At 38.3% G+C, this 19,758-nt stretch overlaps 9 protein-coding genes across 9 annotated transcripts; 3 read left to right on the forward strand and 6 right to left on the reverse strand. All coding sequences in view use genetic code 12, as the record gives it.

Annotated features, from left to right (window-relative positions):
* Positions 1-26: 26 nt before the first annotated feature.
* Positions 27-305, forward strand: I9W82_000599 (uncharacterized protein; the record flags this gene model as incomplete). Its single annotated transcript, XM_067694980.1, has 1 exon — positions 27-305. One exon carries the CDS (start codon positions 27-29, stop codon positions 303-305), a length of 279 nt encoding a protein of 92 aa, XP_067550624.1.
* A 194-nt stretch (positions 306-499) lies between these two features.
* I9W82_000600 (uncharacterized protein) lies at positions 500-1,501 on the reverse strand (the record flags this gene model as incomplete). Its single annotated transcript, XM_067694983.1, has 1 exon — positions 500-1,501. One exon carries the CDS (start codon positions 1,499-1,501, stop codon positions 500-502), a length of 1,002 nt encoding a protein of 333 aa, XP_067550625.1.
* A 493-nt stretch (positions 1,502-1,994) lies between these two features.
* Positions 1,995-3,371, reverse strand: I9W82_000601 (uncharacterized protein; the record flags this gene model as incomplete). The annotated part of the gene is made up of 1 exon (XM_067694984.1): positions 1,995-3,371. The coding sequence occupies one exon, from the start codon at positions 3,369-3,371 to the stop codon at positions 1,995-1,997; it is 1,377 nt and encodes a 458-aa protein (XP_067550626.1).
* Positions 3,372-5,420: 2,049 nt separating this feature from the next.
* Positions 5,421-5,990, reverse strand: RHO2 (Rho family GTPase; the record flags this gene model as incomplete). The annotated part of the gene is made up of 1 exon (XM_067694985.1): positions 5,421-5,990. The coding sequence occupies one exon, from the start codon at positions 5,988-5,990 to the stop codon at positions 5,421-5,423; it is 570 nt and encodes a 189-aa protein (XP_067550627.1).
* Positions 5,991-6,460: 470 nt separating this feature from the next.
* Positions 6,461-10,375, reverse strand: I9W82_000603 (uncharacterized protein; the record flags this gene model as incomplete). The annotated part of the gene is made up of 1 exon (XM_067694986.1): positions 6,461-10,375. One exon carries the CDS (start codon positions 10,373-10,375, stop codon positions 6,461-6,463), a length of 3,915 nt encoding a protein of 1,304 aa, XP_067550628.1.
* Positions 10,376-10,880: 505 nt separating this feature from the next.
* Positions 10,881-12,908, reverse strand: YVC1 (Yvc1p; the record flags this gene model as incomplete). The annotated part of the gene is made up of 1 exon (XM_067694987.1): positions 10,881-12,908. One exon carries the CDS (start codon positions 12,906-12,908, stop codon positions 10,881-10,883), a length of 2,028 nt encoding a protein of 675 aa, XP_067550629.1.
* A 500-nt stretch (positions 12,909-13,408) lies between these two features.
* Positions 13,409-16,005, forward strand: I9W82_000605 (uncharacterized protein; the record flags this gene model as incomplete). The annotated part of the gene is made up of 2 exons (XM_067694988.1): positions 13,409-15,028; positions 15,298-16,005. 2 exons carry the CDS (start codon positions 13,409-13,411, stop codon positions 16,003-16,005), a joined length of 2,328 nt encoding a protein of 775 aa, XP_067550630.1.
* A 484-nt stretch (positions 16,006-16,489) lies between these two features.
* On the forward strand, positions 16,490-17,542 carry I9W82_000606 (uncharacterized protein; the record flags this gene model as incomplete). Its single annotated transcript, XM_067694989.1, has 1 exon — positions 16,490-17,542. The coding sequence occupies one exon, from the start codon at positions 16,490-16,492 to the stop codon at positions 17,540-17,542; it is 1,053 nt and encodes a 350-aa protein (XP_067550631.1).
* A 62-nt stretch (positions 17,543-17,604) lies between these two features.
* On the reverse strand, positions 17,605-19,611 carry I9W82_000607 (1-phosphatidylinositol 4-kinase; the record flags this gene model as incomplete). Its single annotated transcript, XM_067694990.1, has 1 exon — positions 17,605-19,611. The coding sequence occupies one exon, from the start codon at positions 19,609-19,611 to the stop codon at positions 17,605-17,607; it is 2,007 nt and encodes a 668-aa protein (XP_067550632.1).
* Positions 19,612-19,758: the final 147 nt, after the last annotated feature.

Genomic DNA, 19,758 nt, shown 5'->3' on the forward strand with positions numbered 1-19,758 from the left:
CAGCAACTCTAAAGGTATCACAGACCATGGCCAACACTCAAACACATGGCAGCAACCTGAAAAATGGAAGCACTTCACACAAATGGATAAATCAATTACGTACTTTGCCTTCAAATCCGCAATCAAAAGATTTTCTTAAATTGGAATACCTCGACGTGAACTTGAACAATTCTCGGAAATTGATCACCAACTTGAACACATTGACTAAGGAGACAAATGAATATGTCAAGAATCTAGACTTACAAGTAAGTGGGAACTTGTTGCAATTAAATCAGGTGGATAAAGAGTTGGCGTGGTTGGATTGAATGGAGATCGAGCTTACCTCTAAAGGGTCATAATCAACTGAGAAATCAATTCAGAGGAGCTAAGGTTTTGGCGCAGCACTAGTCGGTAAGCACCATTGAAATGCTACAGTGAGTGAAGTCAAATACATCATCGAAGGTTCAACAATTGTCAATTTACTTTATACGAACAAAAATCAATATCTACTCAATACAACTTATACATATGGATCAGTTTCCTTGTCGAGCCATTCCCAGAGCTTATCGCCAACTTCATCGCTCAATAAATCTTCTCTGCCTTTAGCAGGAGTCCCAAATGAAATACTGTAATCACCATCCTTCACACCTGGAGAGAAAGCAGCATACAATTCAGTATAAGCACCAAATCTTTGTGGGTGGAGCACGAATTTGTAAAAATATTGTTCCATGGAAGTTGCGTGTCTTTGTAACTCGGTGCTCAAATATCCGGGACAAACTGAGCTACTGATTACGTTTGGATAATCATGTTTTCTTGACCATGTACGGGCTTGAATCAAATTTGCTGCTTTACTTTGTGCATAAAGTTGTAACTTTGTAGATGTGCTAAACTTTGGAACCTTTTCGAACCCAATGTCATCCCAAAAGATACCACCTCTAGGTGCAGAAATATGACCTGTTGATGAGACCCACACAATTCTCGACAATCCTGGTGGGTTTGTTTTTGAGGTCTTGATAAAAATGGGATCCAATAAACGTTGCAATAAGTGATGGCCCAAAGCGTTGGTTCCAATTTGTAATTCATATCCCTGCTTGGTTTTAGAACCTCGTGGTGGCATCATTACACCTGCATTGTTGATAATTATATCCACCCTGTCTTCTTGTTTCAAGAATTTTTCAACCGCCGGTTTGATGGTGGTGAGATCACTTAAATCGACTTGAATAAATCCAATCTCTCTGTCAACAACATCATATTCTTTTGCAACTTCTTGTTTCAACTTCGCAATCGCTTCAAGAGTCTTTTCTTCATTTCTTGAAAAGATGTAAATTCTCGCCTTTGTTGAACCAGCTAAAGATTTGACTGTTTCATAACCGACACCAGTATTTCCTCCAGTCACTATGACAACTTTTCCTTCCAAAGAGGGGTAATCCTTCTCTGTAAACTTTGGTTTACCTGGACAAAAACCATGAAGTAATTGTTTCCAACCAGTAAAACCTGCACTAGGTATATCAGGATAAGACATTATATAAAGCAGCTATTGTGTGTAGAGACTAAGGAACTGAATTGATCAAGTAAATGATGGTCATTTGAATCTCTTTATATACTGTGGAAAACTTTTTTTTGAAATCACATTCATAAATGGTATTGGCCACCCATGCCACTTAGCGGATGTTATCTCTTGGTTCATCCGTTCCGCACTTTGTTTTATTAACTCGGCCTCCTTTAAAACTTTAATTGCTTATACTGAAACGTTTCTTATTTTAGTGTCATGTCATTTCGGGCTATGATTCATTGTGGTGTGCAAATCATGAAATTTTCGCGGCTGTGGATTTCAAACTTTATTTCTGAAAATCGGATCCGACTTATAAACTCGGATCCGACCTTGAACTCGGGTCTAGCTCAAAAAGAAATACATAAAATAAAGATAAGTACGCTCTATAAAGTTCTACACAATAACGACAAAAGTAAAATTCACCGAAACCAATTCAGAAGAGTCTGTTCTTCCCTTCTATTACCTATTTTGCATCACTGCTTGATCCATCATCTTCTTCTTCTTCTTCTTCTTCATCAGTGATTATAAAATCCTGCATAACGATTGAATCCAGATTCAATTCGTTGTATTTCCCATTTCTTTCGGGATCGTTTTGAGCAGGCGAAGCTTCAGTCTCTGTGTGCTCTGGCTTAAACTTTAATATTATCGCTGCATTGCCAATAATAAGGGCAATACCACAAAATGATAAAACTCCAGGAAGATGGTGCCAGATTGTTAAATCCCAAATGATGGCAAAAACCATGCCTGAATATGCCATTAAAGATGCTCTAGATGCTTTCACTCTCTGTACACCTGCTGTAAGACTAAATTGCATAAAGAACCCAGAAAACCCAATAACTGCAAACAAAAACCATTGGTAGCCATTTTGTGGCAAGACAAATGATAACGAAGGCACAACAATAATTCCAATGAATGTAACGATGCAGCAAGTTAATGCAAAGTAACTGACTGATAGTAATGGATGAGCATTCATACCAATTTTCCTCAAGACGATGTAAACACATGAAGCGCCACAAACACCGATCAATCCCACAGCTGTTGCCAAAATTCTCTTTTCAGAAGAAGCACTTTCAACAGACTCATCAGTGGTTTCTTTATCCGACTCAGCACCGAATATAAATGAAGGTTTGGCAATCAAAATCACACCACCTAGCGATAATAGCGAGCAAATACTCTCCAATATTGAATATTTTTCCTTCAAAATTACAAACGCCAAAAACGCAGTAACCATTGGAACAAGGAAAGTGATTGCAACTGCATCTGATAGACTCAAATATTGCAATGAAAAGTACATTCCAAAAACTCCAAAAAACCCCACAACTCCTCTCATCACCAATAAAACTCTAACCTTTTTCGGTCCAAATGGGGCTTCCTCAACAGATTTTGTCACATACATGTACACCAAGCAACAAATATAGGTCACAAACATTCTAACAAACAAGATTTGCACCGGATGTATGGGTGTATTGAAATTTTTATCAGTGACTAATAGTTTACAGGTGGTAACCATTATACTGTTTAGAAACTGGGAAAATAACAATAGCGATATCCCCACGTTTGGCAAAATAACGTTATTGTAAAGCTTAACACCTTTGTGCTTTATTCTTTGTAGATAGCTTTGGGACCTCCACTCTGTTGAATCCCAATCATGATCATCGATTCTAAATGAGTCTATCGAGCTAGTATTCCTTCCATGCGTGTCACCAGTTACTGGGACAGCTAGCGGGGTCTCTGTCTCGACATTGTTATCCTCTATTTGTATGACTATTGGATCCTGAACTAAAGGTTGGTTGTTCAAGATAGTATTACTGAAATCGTGTTTTGTTTCATCTTCGGACATCAAGGATAGTTGGGTATTTCTGTATCTCTTCTTATTATACTTATTCTAATAGCAAAATGTAGTAGTCTCGTTATAAGATGTTGTGGTAATATGTATAAAGCTTCTTGAAAGAAAGTAAAGTTGGTTAAAAAGAAAAAAAAAAGGAGATAATGTAATGTGGCTTTGTTCGGAACTATATAATCCCTCTCTTCTCTTATGTATGTACTGTGGCACTAAAATAATTTTTTTTTTTCTTTTTTTTTTACTTCTGGCGCTTAAACTAAACTTTCTTTTCCAAAACTTTAAAAGTGTTGGGAGGAGGAAGACACATGCAATGGAAGGGTGATGTAACTTTCCAGGCATGTGTTTGAAGTTATTGCTTAGCAAACCCTATTTTCCTCTCTCTCTCTCTCTCGCTCTCTCTCTCTCTCGTTCCTTGGCATTGTTCAATTAGCGCTACGTCAGTGTAGCTGAAGGGGGTAAAAAAAGTTTCACATTCTTGAGCTTTATAATATTGCAATATCATTTTCTTACGTTAGCTTATTAATCATTACGTAACTGTCGATCCCAAAAGCTCCCCCCTTGTATTTGAACATATGTGTTGAAACGTCTATCAAAGTCAAAAGCAGAAAAAAGAAAACACCCCAGTGCATCATTCTCTTTGACGTTTCTATTTTTTTGGTCTTGGCAAAATATGCGGCACAAGATGATAAGATAAGCAAAGATTAGAGGAGAGTGGCCGCGACACACCTTAGACAACACTTTTGTTAGATGAAAGATGAGTCTGTCATTGAACTGTACTGGGGCCTTTGGTGTTGGGAATAATATGAAGGCTTCTTTGGGCTTTTTGAGTCTGTCAAGGAACGGAAGATTCCAAAGGCAAAACTTGCCCCAATTGTAACCGGAGTAGGTTTAAACTGCAGCTCTTGTTGTCTCGATAACCCATAGCAGGGTTATTCCTATATTTAAGAATTCAACTAATTGTCTCCTGTAAATCAATTTAAGATGAAGTTTTTACATGAAATAAAGATAATAGTTGGTCAGATGAACGCAAGGAGATCATAATAGCATGTTGAAAATTAGGTGGCGGTGATTCTTTAAAGTTGGTGAAACATAGTATTCAATGATAATGTAATATGCTATAGTAGATGATGAAGATACATTGATATACAATAGCTATGGTAAAGAGGGAAGGGGACTATATACTTCAGTTTTCTCCTCTCAATAGCTCCGACATGGCTACACCTTAGACGTGGCTTTCAAAGTTAACAAAATAAAGAATAGCACTAACATTGAATTTCCTTGTCTTATAAATCAATATATAATGCAAAGATTTTTTGTTTCGATTTGGTTGCAAAAAAATATTTGTAAAGCCATAGACAAAAACTATTGACTGTAAATACAACAGCTTTTCCAACCACCTATCACTCTTTTAAAACACATAGTTATAATTTGAGCTTTATTTGACATCTTCAGCAACGATACAGCTATGTTCTAATGTCTGTATTTCCAATATATTGAGTAGCTTAAATCATCACCGCTTTCACCCCATTTCAACTGGCGGGTACGGAAATGGGCTCAAACCTATAGAGGAGGTCTATAACTCACTAAAATTATACCTAACCTGCTTTGATTGCCATTTTCAATCGAATTAAAAGTGTTTATTCAATTAATCAAAATGCAAATTCAGCCGAAGCGCTTTCCCCAGAAATATCAAAGTCTCAGAAATTGGAAAGGTGGCCGAGTTGGTCTAAGGCGCTAGACTCAAGAATTAAGTTTCTTACAGCTTAATAAGTTGTGATTTCTAGTATCGTAAGATGCGCGAGTTCGAATCTCGTCCTTTTCATTATTTTTTTTTGATTTTTCTTTCTTTTTTCTTTTTTTCATCATTTATATTATTTTTGCAACCGGGGTTAAAGATCAAGGATCGTAGATAGCTTATATTAATGAAGAGTAGTAGTACTGTAAATCACATGTGTGATTTCAAAACACAATATTACCTGCACAATCATCGTTACACATTATTACTAAACATTTTCTTTTTATGTAGACCTATACTCCTTTCCCTCTTTACAATATGGTACAGCACTTATCATTCAGCTTTGAACCCTGAAGTAAACTCAATCTCGTTGCATACTCAAATATATCATCAACACCTTCCCCAGTTAATGCCGAACTTTCCAAATACGTCTTTGCTCCAATTATACGGGCCATATCTTCACCCATATCAACTTGAACAAACCGCCGACGATCTTTAGTATTACTTCGTAAATCCTTCTTTAACCCACACAAGATATATGGAGTATTGGGGCAATATTTCTTAACTTCTTGAACCCACTTCGATCGAGTATTTTCAAACGAGTTGGGCGTGTCTAGAGCAAATGCAATCAAAACGACATGGGAATTGTTGTAAGAAAGCGGTCGTAATCGTTCGTATTCTTCTTGTCCTGCTGTATCCCATAGTGCTAATTGGACTGCTTTGCCATCGATTCGACAGTCAGTTACGTAATTCTCAAACACCGTGGGAATGTACTCGGTGGGGAATTCTCCGAGGGTGAATACGTATAGTAGCGAGGTTTTACCGCAGGCACCATCACCAACAATGACTAGTTTCCTCCTTGCTACTTCTTCTGTTTCCATAGGTAAAAAAAATTTATTGAAAGACGGCAGGTAGTTGTAGTTGCTTTTTAAGTGAATATATGTATTTTTGTAATTATGACTGGTATGATGAGATTTGCATTTGGTTTGTGATCTTGAAGCGTTCAATAGATAATGGGATCTTCTCTGCAATTGATTTCAAGTCTCCTATTTCAACTGCTATATTGCAGACAGTTTCATTAATTTGATAGTTGTTCTCGCAAGATAGAAGGAGCTGATGCGGTAATTGTTGTCGTGTGTTTCGATTTTGAGCAATAACGTGAAATTAAAATATTTTCCTTTTTTTTCTTTTCCCGTCATTATCGTTTACGCGGTTAAGAACTAAATAAATACGAGGCTTCTTCGGGCTGTGTAAGATGTCCTTTCTAGAAGCCTAAACAAGAGCTAGACCTACCTTACTTCTAGACCCATAAGCTTAAAGCAAAATGAAATTAAAAACTACAGAGTATTACTTAGCTATTCCAAAGCCCTTTACCAATAGTAGCAGACTTTGTATTCATACCACCATTCAAGTTCATCAAAGGTGGCTCGGTTGTAAAGCCCGGCAGTGAGCTCTTACGAATTCCTGGCGGAAGAAATCCCCCCTGTCCGAAACTCTCTTGCTGCTGCTGTTGTTGTTGTTGTTGTTGTTGGAAAAAGACCTGCTGAGCAAAAGTCAGTTGCGTTTGTGGTTGAGCAAAACCAGGCGGACCAGACGTAAACAACTGACCAGATGGAGGCGAAGTTCTGGCAAATGCACTCGCACTAAGCTTCATATGTGTAAGCTTACCGAATGGATCATATTTTTCTTCAAATTGGTATACACCTCCAGATTGACATGAATGCATAAACTGATCCATAGTCAACTGTGGTCTGTTAGCCACATTCTTAACCTCCTCAAACAATTTCAGTACCGGAGCAACTCCAAATTCCAACTGGTTCGAATTCGCCAATGCTTGGTAAGCATGTGCTGCTGATGTCTGTATTAAAGTGTTTTCATCTGGACTACCGGCATTGATTCCAACCGATACACCACCGCTAGCGTTTGTACTGTTCTTGTCAACATTAGATGGGAAGATTGAACCAGCTTTCAAATTCGAGTTCGAGAACGCAGCTTCGCTTGGTGTTGAGACACCAGCGTTGTTCCAAAGAAAATTGCTCCTCATACCACCAGTATTAACAGCATTAGAATTAGTGGACCAAGCACTTGCATTCACCGAGGAGATCGGCTCATCATTAGAAGGCGCAAATGGGTCGAAAACAGAAGTTGACTGACCTTGCTGATGAATGTTAGTGCCACTGACATTTGGTGTTATTGAAGAATTTGTGCCTGGGAGGAAAGTAGACACCGAAGGCTTGTTCAACCCAATATTTCCAGACCACGGCGACATTGGATTAATACCAGCACCAATTCCTGCAGTAGAAACAGCGGGAGCAGCACTCGGTAAATTACCTGCAAGTGAGGAGTTGATAGCAGAAGCACCATTTACTAAGTTTGAGGTCGCAGTTTGTGGCGAGAATACCGAGGATTGGTTCAAGAATTGATTTTGGCCAATTTCACTGGCAAACTGCGATTGAGCAGATGCCATGTTTGGTGGCATTTGCCCCATGGGGAGACCCATTGATGAACCTCTACTAGAAAGTGAGCCAGTTCTAGGTTGAAATGCTTGATTGAACGATGGATCAGTAACTGGAGGCTCCGCAGAAAGCCTAAGCCTCTCTTCTTCAAGTCGTTGCTCAATCTCTTGCTCATAATATACATCAGCTGAATTAAGCAGGGGCCTGGTATCGTAAGCAGGGGCTGAGTTCAATGATCTCTTCGCATTAGCTTCTGCGCGTTCAGCCTTTTGTTTTTCACGAGCAATTCTTTCTCTTTCTTGCTCTTCCTCTTTTTGCTTTTTCAACAAAGCCTTGCGCTTATTCTCCTCCTCCTTTTGCTTTCTTTCCTGTTCTGCCTTTTTACGACGCTCCTCTTTCAACTTCTTGGCCTCTTCATCCCTCTTTTGCTGAGCTTCTACCTTTTTTCTGTGTTCCTCTTCTCTTCTCTTTGCCTCTTCTGCCTTCCTCTTCTTCTCTTCTTCACGCTTTTGTTTTGCCTCCTCTTTTCTTCTTCTCTGCTCTGCTCTTTGCTCCTCTTGTCGTATTCTATTCTCCTCCTCAGCCTTCTTTGCCTCTTCTTCCTTCTTTCTTTTCTCTTCCTCTTTTGCCAATTGGGCCAAACGCTTCTTCTCCTTTGCTTTTTCCTTTTGTTTCAATTTCTTTGCTTCACGCTCTTTCTTAGCCTTTTCCTCAGCTTCTAACTCCTCAATCAACTTTTGGGTGTTGTCTTTGGAAACTTTCTCTTTATAGGCACTCTTTAAACGCTCTTGGAACAATTTTATAACTTGGATCAAGAATAAACGACGAATTTCTTGCATCTTCTCCTCTTCAGAAATTTCGGATTCGGTATCGCTCACATCCTTTTCTTCTTCATCATCTTCACCTTCCTCGTCGTCATCATACTCATAATCGTATTCGTCATCATCATCTTCCACTCCATACCCTTCAGCATCATGATGGTGGTGATGGTGGTGATGGTGATGTGCGCAATATGCATCTTCCCCTACTTCATCATCTTCATCAACCCAACGAGACTGCAGGCCCTTGGAAGAGGGTTTCAAATTAGCGTCGTCATTAGACATACCTTTTAATACATCTTCACGAGCTCCTCTTGACTCAGTAAGAGACTCCATCATATTGATGAATGAGTTACCATCATTATTCAACAAGTCTTCCGCAAATGTTGAGAGCCCTTGTCCAAAGTGCTCAGTAAATTGCTTAGACATATACTTTTGAGCCTCCTCAGGGCTACTAGCTTTCATATTGGCTATATTTGAAAAGAATTTGCCCATGTTTTGTACATATTGAGCACCCCTTTCAGCAACTTTCCCATCATGGTTTTGCAAATCTCTCACAATCTCCTTTAGTGAGCCAGCTTTTTCCAACATGGTCAATTGTGCAGCATTTTTGGGATCCAAATGAGCTGTCTCCTTCATTTTTTGTAAGTCTAAACCTTCCAAGGCTTGAAATAATTTCGGATCAAGAAGCTTATCAAACAATTGTGTCTGTGAGGAGTTGGAGGTCTGGATCGATGCGCTGAATTGAACATTGGCTTGAGGTCTTGCCAGGTGCTTACTCTGTTGGTTACTTTGCGGTTTCTGAGAATTTCGCGACTGGTTCTGGGCAGAATTTGCATTGGCTTGTGACTGTGCTTGCGCTTGAGCTTGAGCTTGAGCTTGAGCTTGAGCTTGGGCCTGTTGCAACTGTTCCATCTCTGCTTTGATATCCCTCATCTGAGCTTCAGTTTTGGCAACCAGTCTCCTTGCCATCTCATGATTTTCATTATGTAGCTGTTTTCTCCTTTGGAACTTCCTCTCTTCCTCTAGCATATGAAATCCACCAAATAATAATCCCGGCAAAGCGTTCAAATCATTTATATCTCGGACTTCGTGAATAAAATCAATGATATCATCAAAATGGTTATCATAAATACTCTCCAATTCCTCCTCAATGAGATGATTTCTTCTCCCACAGTATTTGCATGTACAGTTGTTTGGGTTTGGCGAGTTCCCACTCCCATTAGAACCATTCCCATTCAGTTGCAGCAGTAGTTGCTGTAAATGTTGCCTCGTTTCATTCTTGAACATTTTCATAATAGAATCCTTATCTATTTTGACCAATTCTAACTTTTGAGGTTCAGCCAACGAGTCCCAAAACTCTTTTAACTTTTCCTGCTCTTCGATCGAGGAACTATCCCATAAGCTTCCATGTGCATCATGGCCACTTCTTTTCATACTGTGGATTGGTCCGATTCTACTCGAAGAATTGTGCAAATGTTCATGATGCTTGTGATAATCCGGATGCGAATGAATCTTGTCAACCCTTTCTGCTTCAATGGATGGTTTATGACCACTGTGTAGATTACGAGATGCTTCATTTTCTCCATCTGATTCCTCGTCTTCCAAACTCTCAACAATGACATCACCATTTGGAGCTTGCTTTATGACCCTGGATGTGGGATAATCATCTTCAGGGTTATTTAAATGAGCTTGTGATGTAGAAAGTCTTGTTGTCTTCTTTCCTTTACCCTTTTTCTTCTTCTTCTGAGCTTTATTACTAGCCCGTAAATTGGACTCATGCAACAGACTATCACTAACTGTATTTGAGTGGTGTTGTGTGGTTTGAACTGATGCATTAGCAGTCTGTGAATTGGGCGAGGAAGTAGTGTTTGTGGGTGTCTTGTTGTTACTGGTAGTTGAATTTCCATTGGGTGGTGATACTTCAAAATGGACATTATCTCCTACTTTGTATTTGGTGTTTGAACCATTACCATCTATTCGATTAGACATGGTGAATGCAAAACAATGATACAAATCAATCAATCAATCAAAAAAACTAATTAAAGATGTATACGAGTGTATAAAGTACAGAGTATTAATTAGAGCACTAAAATTTTTTTTATTTTTTTTTATGTTTGTTTGTTTGGCTGTTTGGTGTAGTACTACTACTCCTACTCTTAAGTTTGACGTTTTATATACTAATTTATGTTATATGCAGTACAATATAAGAAAAGTAGTGTTAAATTGGATAAAAAACTAATGTATTATATACCCTACTGGTAATCATAAAGAATCAAAACAGTACACAAGTACACAAGAGACATCTACCAAAAGTAAACTAAATATATCGAACATGAATAACACGTTATTCAAATAAAAACAGTGAAAGCTCAACAATAATGTACTATTTTCATGTACAAACTCGTGCTTCTATGCATAAACGAAAGTTGCAAAAAAAAATAAAACAAAAAGAAAACCACGTTCAAAAGACAAGGTGCTTTTGCATATAAGCAGATTATTTACCCAGACTCTCTAATTTGCTCTTCAACTCCTTGTTTTCAGTAATAACCAACTCAACCATATCTGTCAATTTGTCAATCTTCTTATACAAGTCATAAAATTGCCAATTTAAACCAACTTTAGTAGCTTCCTTGACTGGCTTGGCAACAGCTTCCACTTTTTCTTCAAATTCAGTTAAATTAATCATAAATTCCGCATCTTCACGTTCACTAGCTCTTTGTGCACGTAGTTCTTCATTGATTTCTGAATTACGTGCCCTTACACCTTCCAAAGGACTATCGTGTTGTTGCGAGGAGTCAGTTCCGTCATTTGCCTCACCAAATCCATCAGTCAAGTCCCACTCTGTGTCGTGTTCATTGGCATCATCAGGTAAACGCTTGAACCTGTTATAAGTTATTCTTCTCGCAGCATTCAACTCCACACTAGTAATGTAGAGTAACAAGGGTGAATACATCACGAGCATCACATAGTAATTCACAACTGTAAAAGTCCTTTTTGATGTCACCCAACTGATTGGTGTTATTGCAATTTCAATCAAATTTAAAGGAGGCACATATATGTTAGTATCAGGAGCTCTAACATATCTCAAAGTCTTTTGTGCAACTAGAGCCAAATACTCATCATTCGCATTATCAACCACCGTAGCATATGCAGTGGAGTACAATGCAATCAAGATATTCATCAATATGACACTAAGTAAGAATGAGTAGACATAATAAAGGACTGATGCATAAGGTGGAACCAATTTGCCCATTTCATCAAAAGACGAATTACCAATAACACCTTTAAATAATGAGGTCAAGATCTTCATTGTGGCATCACTTTCCCCATCTGAAGCATCCAAACCAAGGAATCCTTGCAAAAATCCAAGAATAACAACACCCAATAAGACAAAGAATAAAATTGACTCTTTCATCATAACCTTCAATACAACCATCATTGCCCCAACAAATTTCTCTGCATCCAAAAACAACAATAGTCTCGACCACATAAAGGGAGCTGCACAACTCATCAATCTGTAGGATATTTCATCATATCTATCTCTTAAAGCACCATGAGCATTGATACTGGCAAACCTAAACCCAATTGAAATAGTAATGATAAGGTGCATTGTGTCGTTAAATGCGTTCCAGAACCCCAAATAGTTCCACCCAACGTGATAAAACTTGACACATTCATCCAAAACAGATCCCAATGTACACAAGTAGAAAATTATTTCAAAAACATTCAAATTTGAAAACTCTTTCGAATTGGTATTTAAGATGATTGAATAAAGCACCAAGTAGACAAAACTGAAAAATACTTCCAAAATGTTTTGATACAATGGAGTCTTGAGTCTGGCCGGGTCAAAATGAGTTCTAACCGAATGTGAAGCGACTCCCTTGTACAAAACATAAGAATGAGGGTCAGAAGATGATTGAACAATCCAACCTCTCCATAACCACTTGATACATCTTTGATATCCTGACGAACTTATAACCGTTGTTGAATGCATATCGACAGCTAATTCCAATGCGCTAATTGGCTCAGAATCTTCACCATTCAAGCAAATTGTATATCTATGACACAACATACTCAAAAATAGATACTTTTCATCATTCTCTCGTTCAATAATAATCGAAGCCAATGTCTGAGCACTCAAAGCACGCAAGGAATACAACTCATTATCACTCAATTCATATTCACTTTGTTGCCAGTACCAGTCGCAAACTTTCAACAAACAAAACACTAAACATGCACGGTATTTACGCGACGAAGTACCTTCTTTGCCATCCCCTTTACCACCTGCGGCAGTATAGCATAGTTTAATAACGTTATCATTCAATATGGAAGAGTCTGGTCTCAAGATTTCCTCTTTGTCAAAGAGAATGGGAACAACTTTGTCAATCAATAATTTCAAGTTTGTGCAGATTCTCCATACTTGTCTTGAGTTAGGACAGTTCAATTCAAGACCATAAATCGATCCTTCATTATCTGATTGAGGTGCCGGAAGCAATGGATTGTTCTCTTCTAGATCGAACATGTGAATTTTGACAATTGGCAATGATTGGAATGTTTACGATTTGGTAGATTGGGTTGCATTTTAGTAACCTGCAGAGCAAAACAAAAAAAAAAAAAAAAGGAGCGAAATCTCAACGAGGTGAAGAGTCGCTGAAAAACTTGCATTAAAACTCCAAAAGAGCCGGATTTTAGTAAATAAAGAGATACGGTCCTATCATATCAAAAAGAGTAGCTGCTTTGACACCAAAGCTGTATTGAAGAGGGGGAAAGAGGTCGAGAGTTTGGACCAGTGTCGTGCATATCAGGCACAGTGACCTCTTTTGCGCGGCGCCGATTTCGCGACACTGGAGAAATTCATAGCCACACTCAGTTATCATTTTCTTTCCACCAATTCCCATTACTTTCTTTTGCACCCTGCACTCTACCATCACAATTCATCTACTGCAATCACATGGAAAGCATTTTCATAACTCAGCAATTGAATAACATTCTCATTCTAGCAGCAGACACCTGTCATACAAAATGCAGTCACCAACAACGAACGGATTAGCTCCGGTCGGAATCCCACATACTCCAACTCACTATGAAGAGAGCGATTCAGATAGCGATCTTTCACTATCAGACTATAAAGATCACTTGATTGAGCAACATCAGTCGAAAATGCCACATTTGCGCAAGAATGAATTGTCAATATCGACCCTTAGTCTGCCGTTGTCAGATGGATTGGACGTAAAGCGTCAGAGTGGGCTATCACATAATGGAGAAGTTGATGGACAGAAAACGCCATTGACCAATGACCTTACGAATATAGAAAGTGTTTCTTCAGATGCTAATTTGTCAAGATCCACTGGCTCTGTGCGGAGAAAACCACCCCCTAATCTCACCAAACCGGAAGATGAAGAGATCGGAACCAACAAGATAGTTACCAATGAACCTAAAGTTGACTCTTCAACACCCACTGCTACTCATGGGAAGTCAGGCAAGTGGAAGCGATTTTCAACAGGTAAAATTAATGACTTTGGAAAAATGATGAGCTCCTTAAAACGATCAACAAGCATGAAGGCAGTTGAAGTTTCAGAAACCGAGGACCATACTTATAGAAAGCCACCAGATTCAGATCCCGTTTTACAAGCACCGACTTTTGAGTCACCGAGCTATAGTACTGCTGGAGAAACCAAGGAAATGCCATTTTGGAAATACCATATTCTTCGGTTTGGAAAAGACTTGTATCTTACAACTAACCCGGGAACAAAATATGTTCATTGTCGCAATGGTCCTAGCTTTTATGTTGAAGTTGTGATTGATCAAAATCTGGACAGTAAGGGGGAGGAGTATACATTAGTATTTAAAGATCCGGGTAACCTTTCACAAGACCCTAGACATTGTATGGTGATATCAAAACAGCGTGATGAGAAACAGGGTTATTTCAATTTGAGAACTCCTAAAAACACTTATTTAGCAGATGATGGAACGGTGGAAAAGTACGAGGATTTGACAATGTTTAAATCGGTTTCATTTCCTCTGTTGATTAATCGAAGATACTTTCCTTATGATTCATTGAGAGAGGAAAATCCTTCTTGTTTCACCAATTATGAAATCAAAGATTTGCTGAATCGCACTTGGAACGTGGGGTCAATTCCTAGAGTTAGAACTAGTCGGTTCAATAAAGTGAGGCAAAGTGTTAGAAATGCCAGTAAGGAGATTAGTGAACGCAGTGATCAGGAAGAGCTTAAGCTAGTGGGTAAACGAAACGTATATTTTCATCGAAACTACAACAATGAACAAACAGGGTCTGAACAGAGCAAAATTTCCGACGCAAACATGGATTTTCCGCCCGTTTTAAGCATGTTTCGTCCTAATGAAAATAGAACAGCAAAGCGAGTGGTTCAATCAATGAAACAGCAGCAAAAGAGTCGTCACGTATCAAGTGTACACACCACGCTGGATGATTTTGACTCCACTCAAAATGACACCAAGTCATTTTACAATGGGAGCGATGGACTCTATTACCTGCAAGATAATCGTGACGATAGGCCTGATGAAAATAAACTGGGATGGATCACCATATATGAGGATGCGGAGATGTTTAAAGGATTGGAGAATAGAGGGATGTTTGATGTAGTCCTTGGAATGACATTAGCCGTAGGATTTGACACATATTTGAAGAATCATTTGGGAATGAAGAGATAAATGGTTCAGTCACAATATTTTGATAATATAAAGTGGGTTGAATTCTGTCATTTTCGTTTTTAATGTTTGCCGTTATTCTTTTTTTTTTTTTTCCTTTTTTTGTTAGGGGGTTGGTTGCCATGCTTTGGATACTACTTTTCGTCACCCCATATGTGCTATCACTACCGAGTCAGTCACAGTCCTGCATAAGCAACGTCAATATACCCTTTACTGGATACAAGCTTGAATATCAGTTAAATGTCAAATTGTGGAGAGGTACATATCATTTGTTATACTGCAACGACAACAAATTAATTTATGATTTAAACTTGAATGATACTATTCCATGGACCAAGCCAATTGAATTCCACAGACTAGGAGTTGACAAAGGAGATTTCGTTCTTGCTCGAAGGAAATCCTTTGCTTTAAGAAGTTTTCCTATTTTTTTGCCCAATACGCTAGTGGGCTCATTAAATTTTGGAGATTCATCAACTACATTTCAAACTTATAACCATACATATACACAGTTGAGATCAGTACCTTTAATTGCTGCAAATATGTTGCAAAATTGGTGTGAAGTTAGTTATAAATTGGATGTAATTTATCATGTACCAGTTTTGACGACTCCTGGAATAGATTCAAAATATTACAGTTTTGGATTCTTTGACTCGACACGGAGACAAAATGACTGGAACAAATATATTTTGATGCTGGAACAATATGATTATAAACAGGACCCACGGATATTATTGAGAAAGGGGTTAGATACAATTTTGGATCAGGTTGAAAGACTGATTGAGGGACACAAGGTTTTGAAGTTAAAGATTAGACAAACGAAATCAGTCCAGAAGGCCACTAAGCTTTGGTGGAGTTTAATCATGTTGTCTAAAGTGGTTAGTGAGGATATATTTAACAAACTAGTTATCAAAATAGATCAACTTCTACAGTGATTGGTGGGAAGGAGTTGTCTGCAAAATTAGATATTTACCGCAGCGGGTATCCTGCAACCACAATGCAACTCAATGCAAGATTTTTCTCCCCATAGATGCTATTGTGTTCAGTTGTGTACCCGAAGAGGTGGGGATTAAGGATATCGTAGGGCATTCACCCCTCCATACACCCCTAATACTTAATAAAATTGTTGCAACCTATAAGCATATCACATCGTGGTCTATGCAGCTCTCCCCCCATACTTTTTGTTTTCTTTATCCTCCTTCCTTTTTGTGTGTCCATTTAAGCTCTTTGACTAAAACGGAAATTGCCGCTTGGAAATTTTTCAAATAACTCCAGAAGACAATACAAAAATAGAATCTCCACAGTTTTACCTCCAAAAAGCTTTCTCCTGATAATATATATTATCTATATCAGCTTACTGCCTATACCATCAACCTTTACTCTTGAATTGACACCATCTATACATACTCATAGAAGATCATGACAAAACCAAAAGTATTAGTCATCGGATCAGGTGGAGTAGGCACTATCTCCGCCGTCTCGTTAAAGCACAACAACCAATCAGAAGTAACACTAGTTGTTCGTTCCGACTTTGACTTGATAAAATCACAAGGTTACTCGATCAATTCATGCACATATGGTAAATTGACCAATTGGCAACCTCACAACCTTGCCAAATCAGTTGAGGATGCTCTTGAACGCTTTGGTCCTTTTGATTATATACTTTTAACCACAAAGAATATTCCTGATGGACCAGTTACGTGTGAAGATATTGTGGCACCAGCAATCAAGACTGGTGATGAAGTTATCATATTATTGCAAAATGGAATCAATATTGAGAAAACTATGTTGGAGAGATTTCCAGGACATTTGGTTCTTAGTGGAGTCTCATTAATTGCAAGTACTTATCAACATGGTCATGTTGAGAATAAAGGTCCTGATGTTGTGTTTCTTGGCGATTTTGTTAAACCTAGCCAACATCCATTATCCAAAGCCAAAATCGATGAATTTATATCCATTTATCATAATCCAGATTACAACAAAATCACCATTGATCCAGATGTTCAAAAGACAAGATGGGAGAAATTGATCTACAACTCAACAATGAACACAATTACAGCATTGGTTGATATGGACGTTACTAGGTTACAAATTAACAATGCTAATGAGGAATTGTTGCGTCCAGCAATGAATGAAGTCATTGCCATTGCCAAGAGCGTTGGTGTGAACTGTGATGTTTCTAAAATCGAGGCAATGATTCATATAGGCGATGGAATCTTTTATGCCCCATCAATGTGTGTCGATATGAGAAAGAAACAATTGATGGAATTGGAAATCATCTTGGGTAATCCAATTAGAATTGCTAAAGAGAATGGTGTCGCAACTCCTGTTTTATCAGTTATCTATTCCTTATTGAAAATGATTCAATTTAGAATAAAAGAAGAAAGGAAAATGTTTGTTATAGATGAAGCTGATTTCAAGGGCAACTCTGATGAATATCCGGCAGTTTTCAATCAAAAGTATAATCATTGATATAAATATAAGGCAAATAGAAATGAAAAGATGTCTAGATTAAACTCTACATACTATTGTTCTCAACACCAAGTAAACACCGGAGGGTTTGAATGTTCTTTAACCAACCGTTCAATGACTACCTTTGTACCTCTTTCAGGAGAAGCTTCAACCGTTCTATTAATGCGAGAGTAGCCAGATTCATATGGAATAGGCGTGCTCTCTCCTGTTTGTGAAGATGGAGAGATCACCAGCAGACTGTTTCCACTTCCATTAACATTCAACGGAGCAAGCAATGGCGTATATTCATCCCCACCTTCATTCACTTCTGACGGAGATTCAGTTAATTGAGACAAAAATCGGTGGCCGTTCCTAACATCAGATTCATAACAAGATGAATGCATCAACGGCAAACTTCGTCTTCTCCCATCCGGCTCACCATGTCTAGGCATATACATTAAATCATCAAACACCAACAAATTTTGACATCTAGTCAACTCCAAGGGTCCGGCAAAATCCAGTTTTAAAGTTTCAACCACATTGAATGCTTGTCCTTTCAATACCGCCAATTGCTTGTTCCACATACGTTCTTTAAAATCAGCATCCTTCATAAACACATTCTTTAGTTTAACTACAGTAGCTTCCCACCATAACTTTGAAGTGAGTAATGGAAGATAGTGCTGTCTAGTTTTCTTGCTAAATGGCTGTCCAATCAAAGATAACGGAAGAAATAACCACCCAAATGGAAATGACCTCCATTCATTTGGATGCTTCCAAGGGAAAGCCAAACCTGAATCTATTGCCCCGATTTTTAAATACGCACGCATCGTTTTGATATTCCCCAGTCGATTAACTTCACGCCACTCCAATTTGATCATCCAGTTATCCATTCCTCTGTCAGTGTTTCTCATCAAGTAATCTAATATAACCATCTTTTCCAACTCTTCTCGAAATTGACTCATTGAGTCCTGACTCCAGGAAAATTCACACTCATTGACATCTTCATCCACCTCAATTTCAACATTCAGCGATTTAGGCAAAAGCTGCTCATCAGTTGGAATGGGATACATTTTGAAAAATAAATCGGCATTTGAATACCCATGTAGAAACATTTGAAATGAGCCTATCTTGTACAGTAGCTTAGTGACATCATTTGATTTATCCCAAAATTTGTAATAAAAAGTAGGTGCTCGTAATCTAATCACTGCTGTATAGGGAACAATATATGACTGCAACTGGCAATCTAATACGCAAGCAGCAGCTTCACTGATGTATCCCAAATTTGGAATTAAACAACTACGTCCAAAGCAACATGGAAAAAATGTTCGATGGAGCCATTTGGTCCATTTAGGCAGCAAAGGTCCATATGGCTCTTCACTTTTAGGTTTGAAAACACCAACTTTCTCATATATAGACGATCCCGGTTCAATCTTTCCAAACACAAAATAACTGCCCGATGAACCTGTAATGATACGTTCAGGGTATACATGGTCAGTTTCAATCACTTCGTTCACTTGATTGATCAAAGTTTCAAAATCAAACTCAGTAATGTAGTTCTCAGGGAGCTGAGAGTACCCTTCGAAACCATTGCACAATGTGTCAAAATGATTGGAAATGTCATCATGAGTAAGCAAAGTACTCATTCCTTCAAGAGGTTGGAATATCGAATACTCAATCTTGTACTCAGCAGGCTTGTTTGTTTTATACTTCAGTTTCCTCTGCATCTTTGTTATTGGTGTGTAAGCCCATTTTGCAGCTGGCAACAATATCGAATTTTTAAACTTGGTGAAATTGGTATTCTGTAATAAATCTTCATTAAGACTACTTCGCCTTGTGTGTTGTAGTGAAGTGCTAGTGTGCGGTTGCGACTGATGAAGCCGAGGTGTGTTTGGAGCCGAGTATGAGCGCGTATACAAATGCCTTTGAGGTGTTGCTTTCGTTCCGCCATTGGCGTAATGTAGTGTTGTCGGTGATATTGGCTCTTGATCATTTAATGGTGGAGTATGTGGAGCAACGTCTATGCTCAGTCCTGCTGTCTCGACGTTGCTCACACAGTATTCCGTAGGGCTGCCATCATGATGTTTAGACATATTCTCAAGCAGTTTAACTAAACACAATCAACAAAATTGGTACAGAAACCCTTTCATAACGGAAAAAACTATTATTTTTTGTTTTCACTAGATTGCTTATGTTAAGAAGCGCAATCTTTTTGCACAATAAAAAAACAATACATTATC

Source organism: Candida metapsilosis (genome assembly GCF_017655625.1).
Source record: "Candida metapsilosis strain BP57 chromosome Unknown scaffold1, whole genome shotgun sequence".
In the NCBI taxonomy this organism is placed as follows: domain Eukaryota; kingdom Fungi; phylum Ascomycota; class Pichiomycetes; order Serinales; family Debaryomycetaceae; genus Lodderomyces; species Lodderomyces metapsilosis.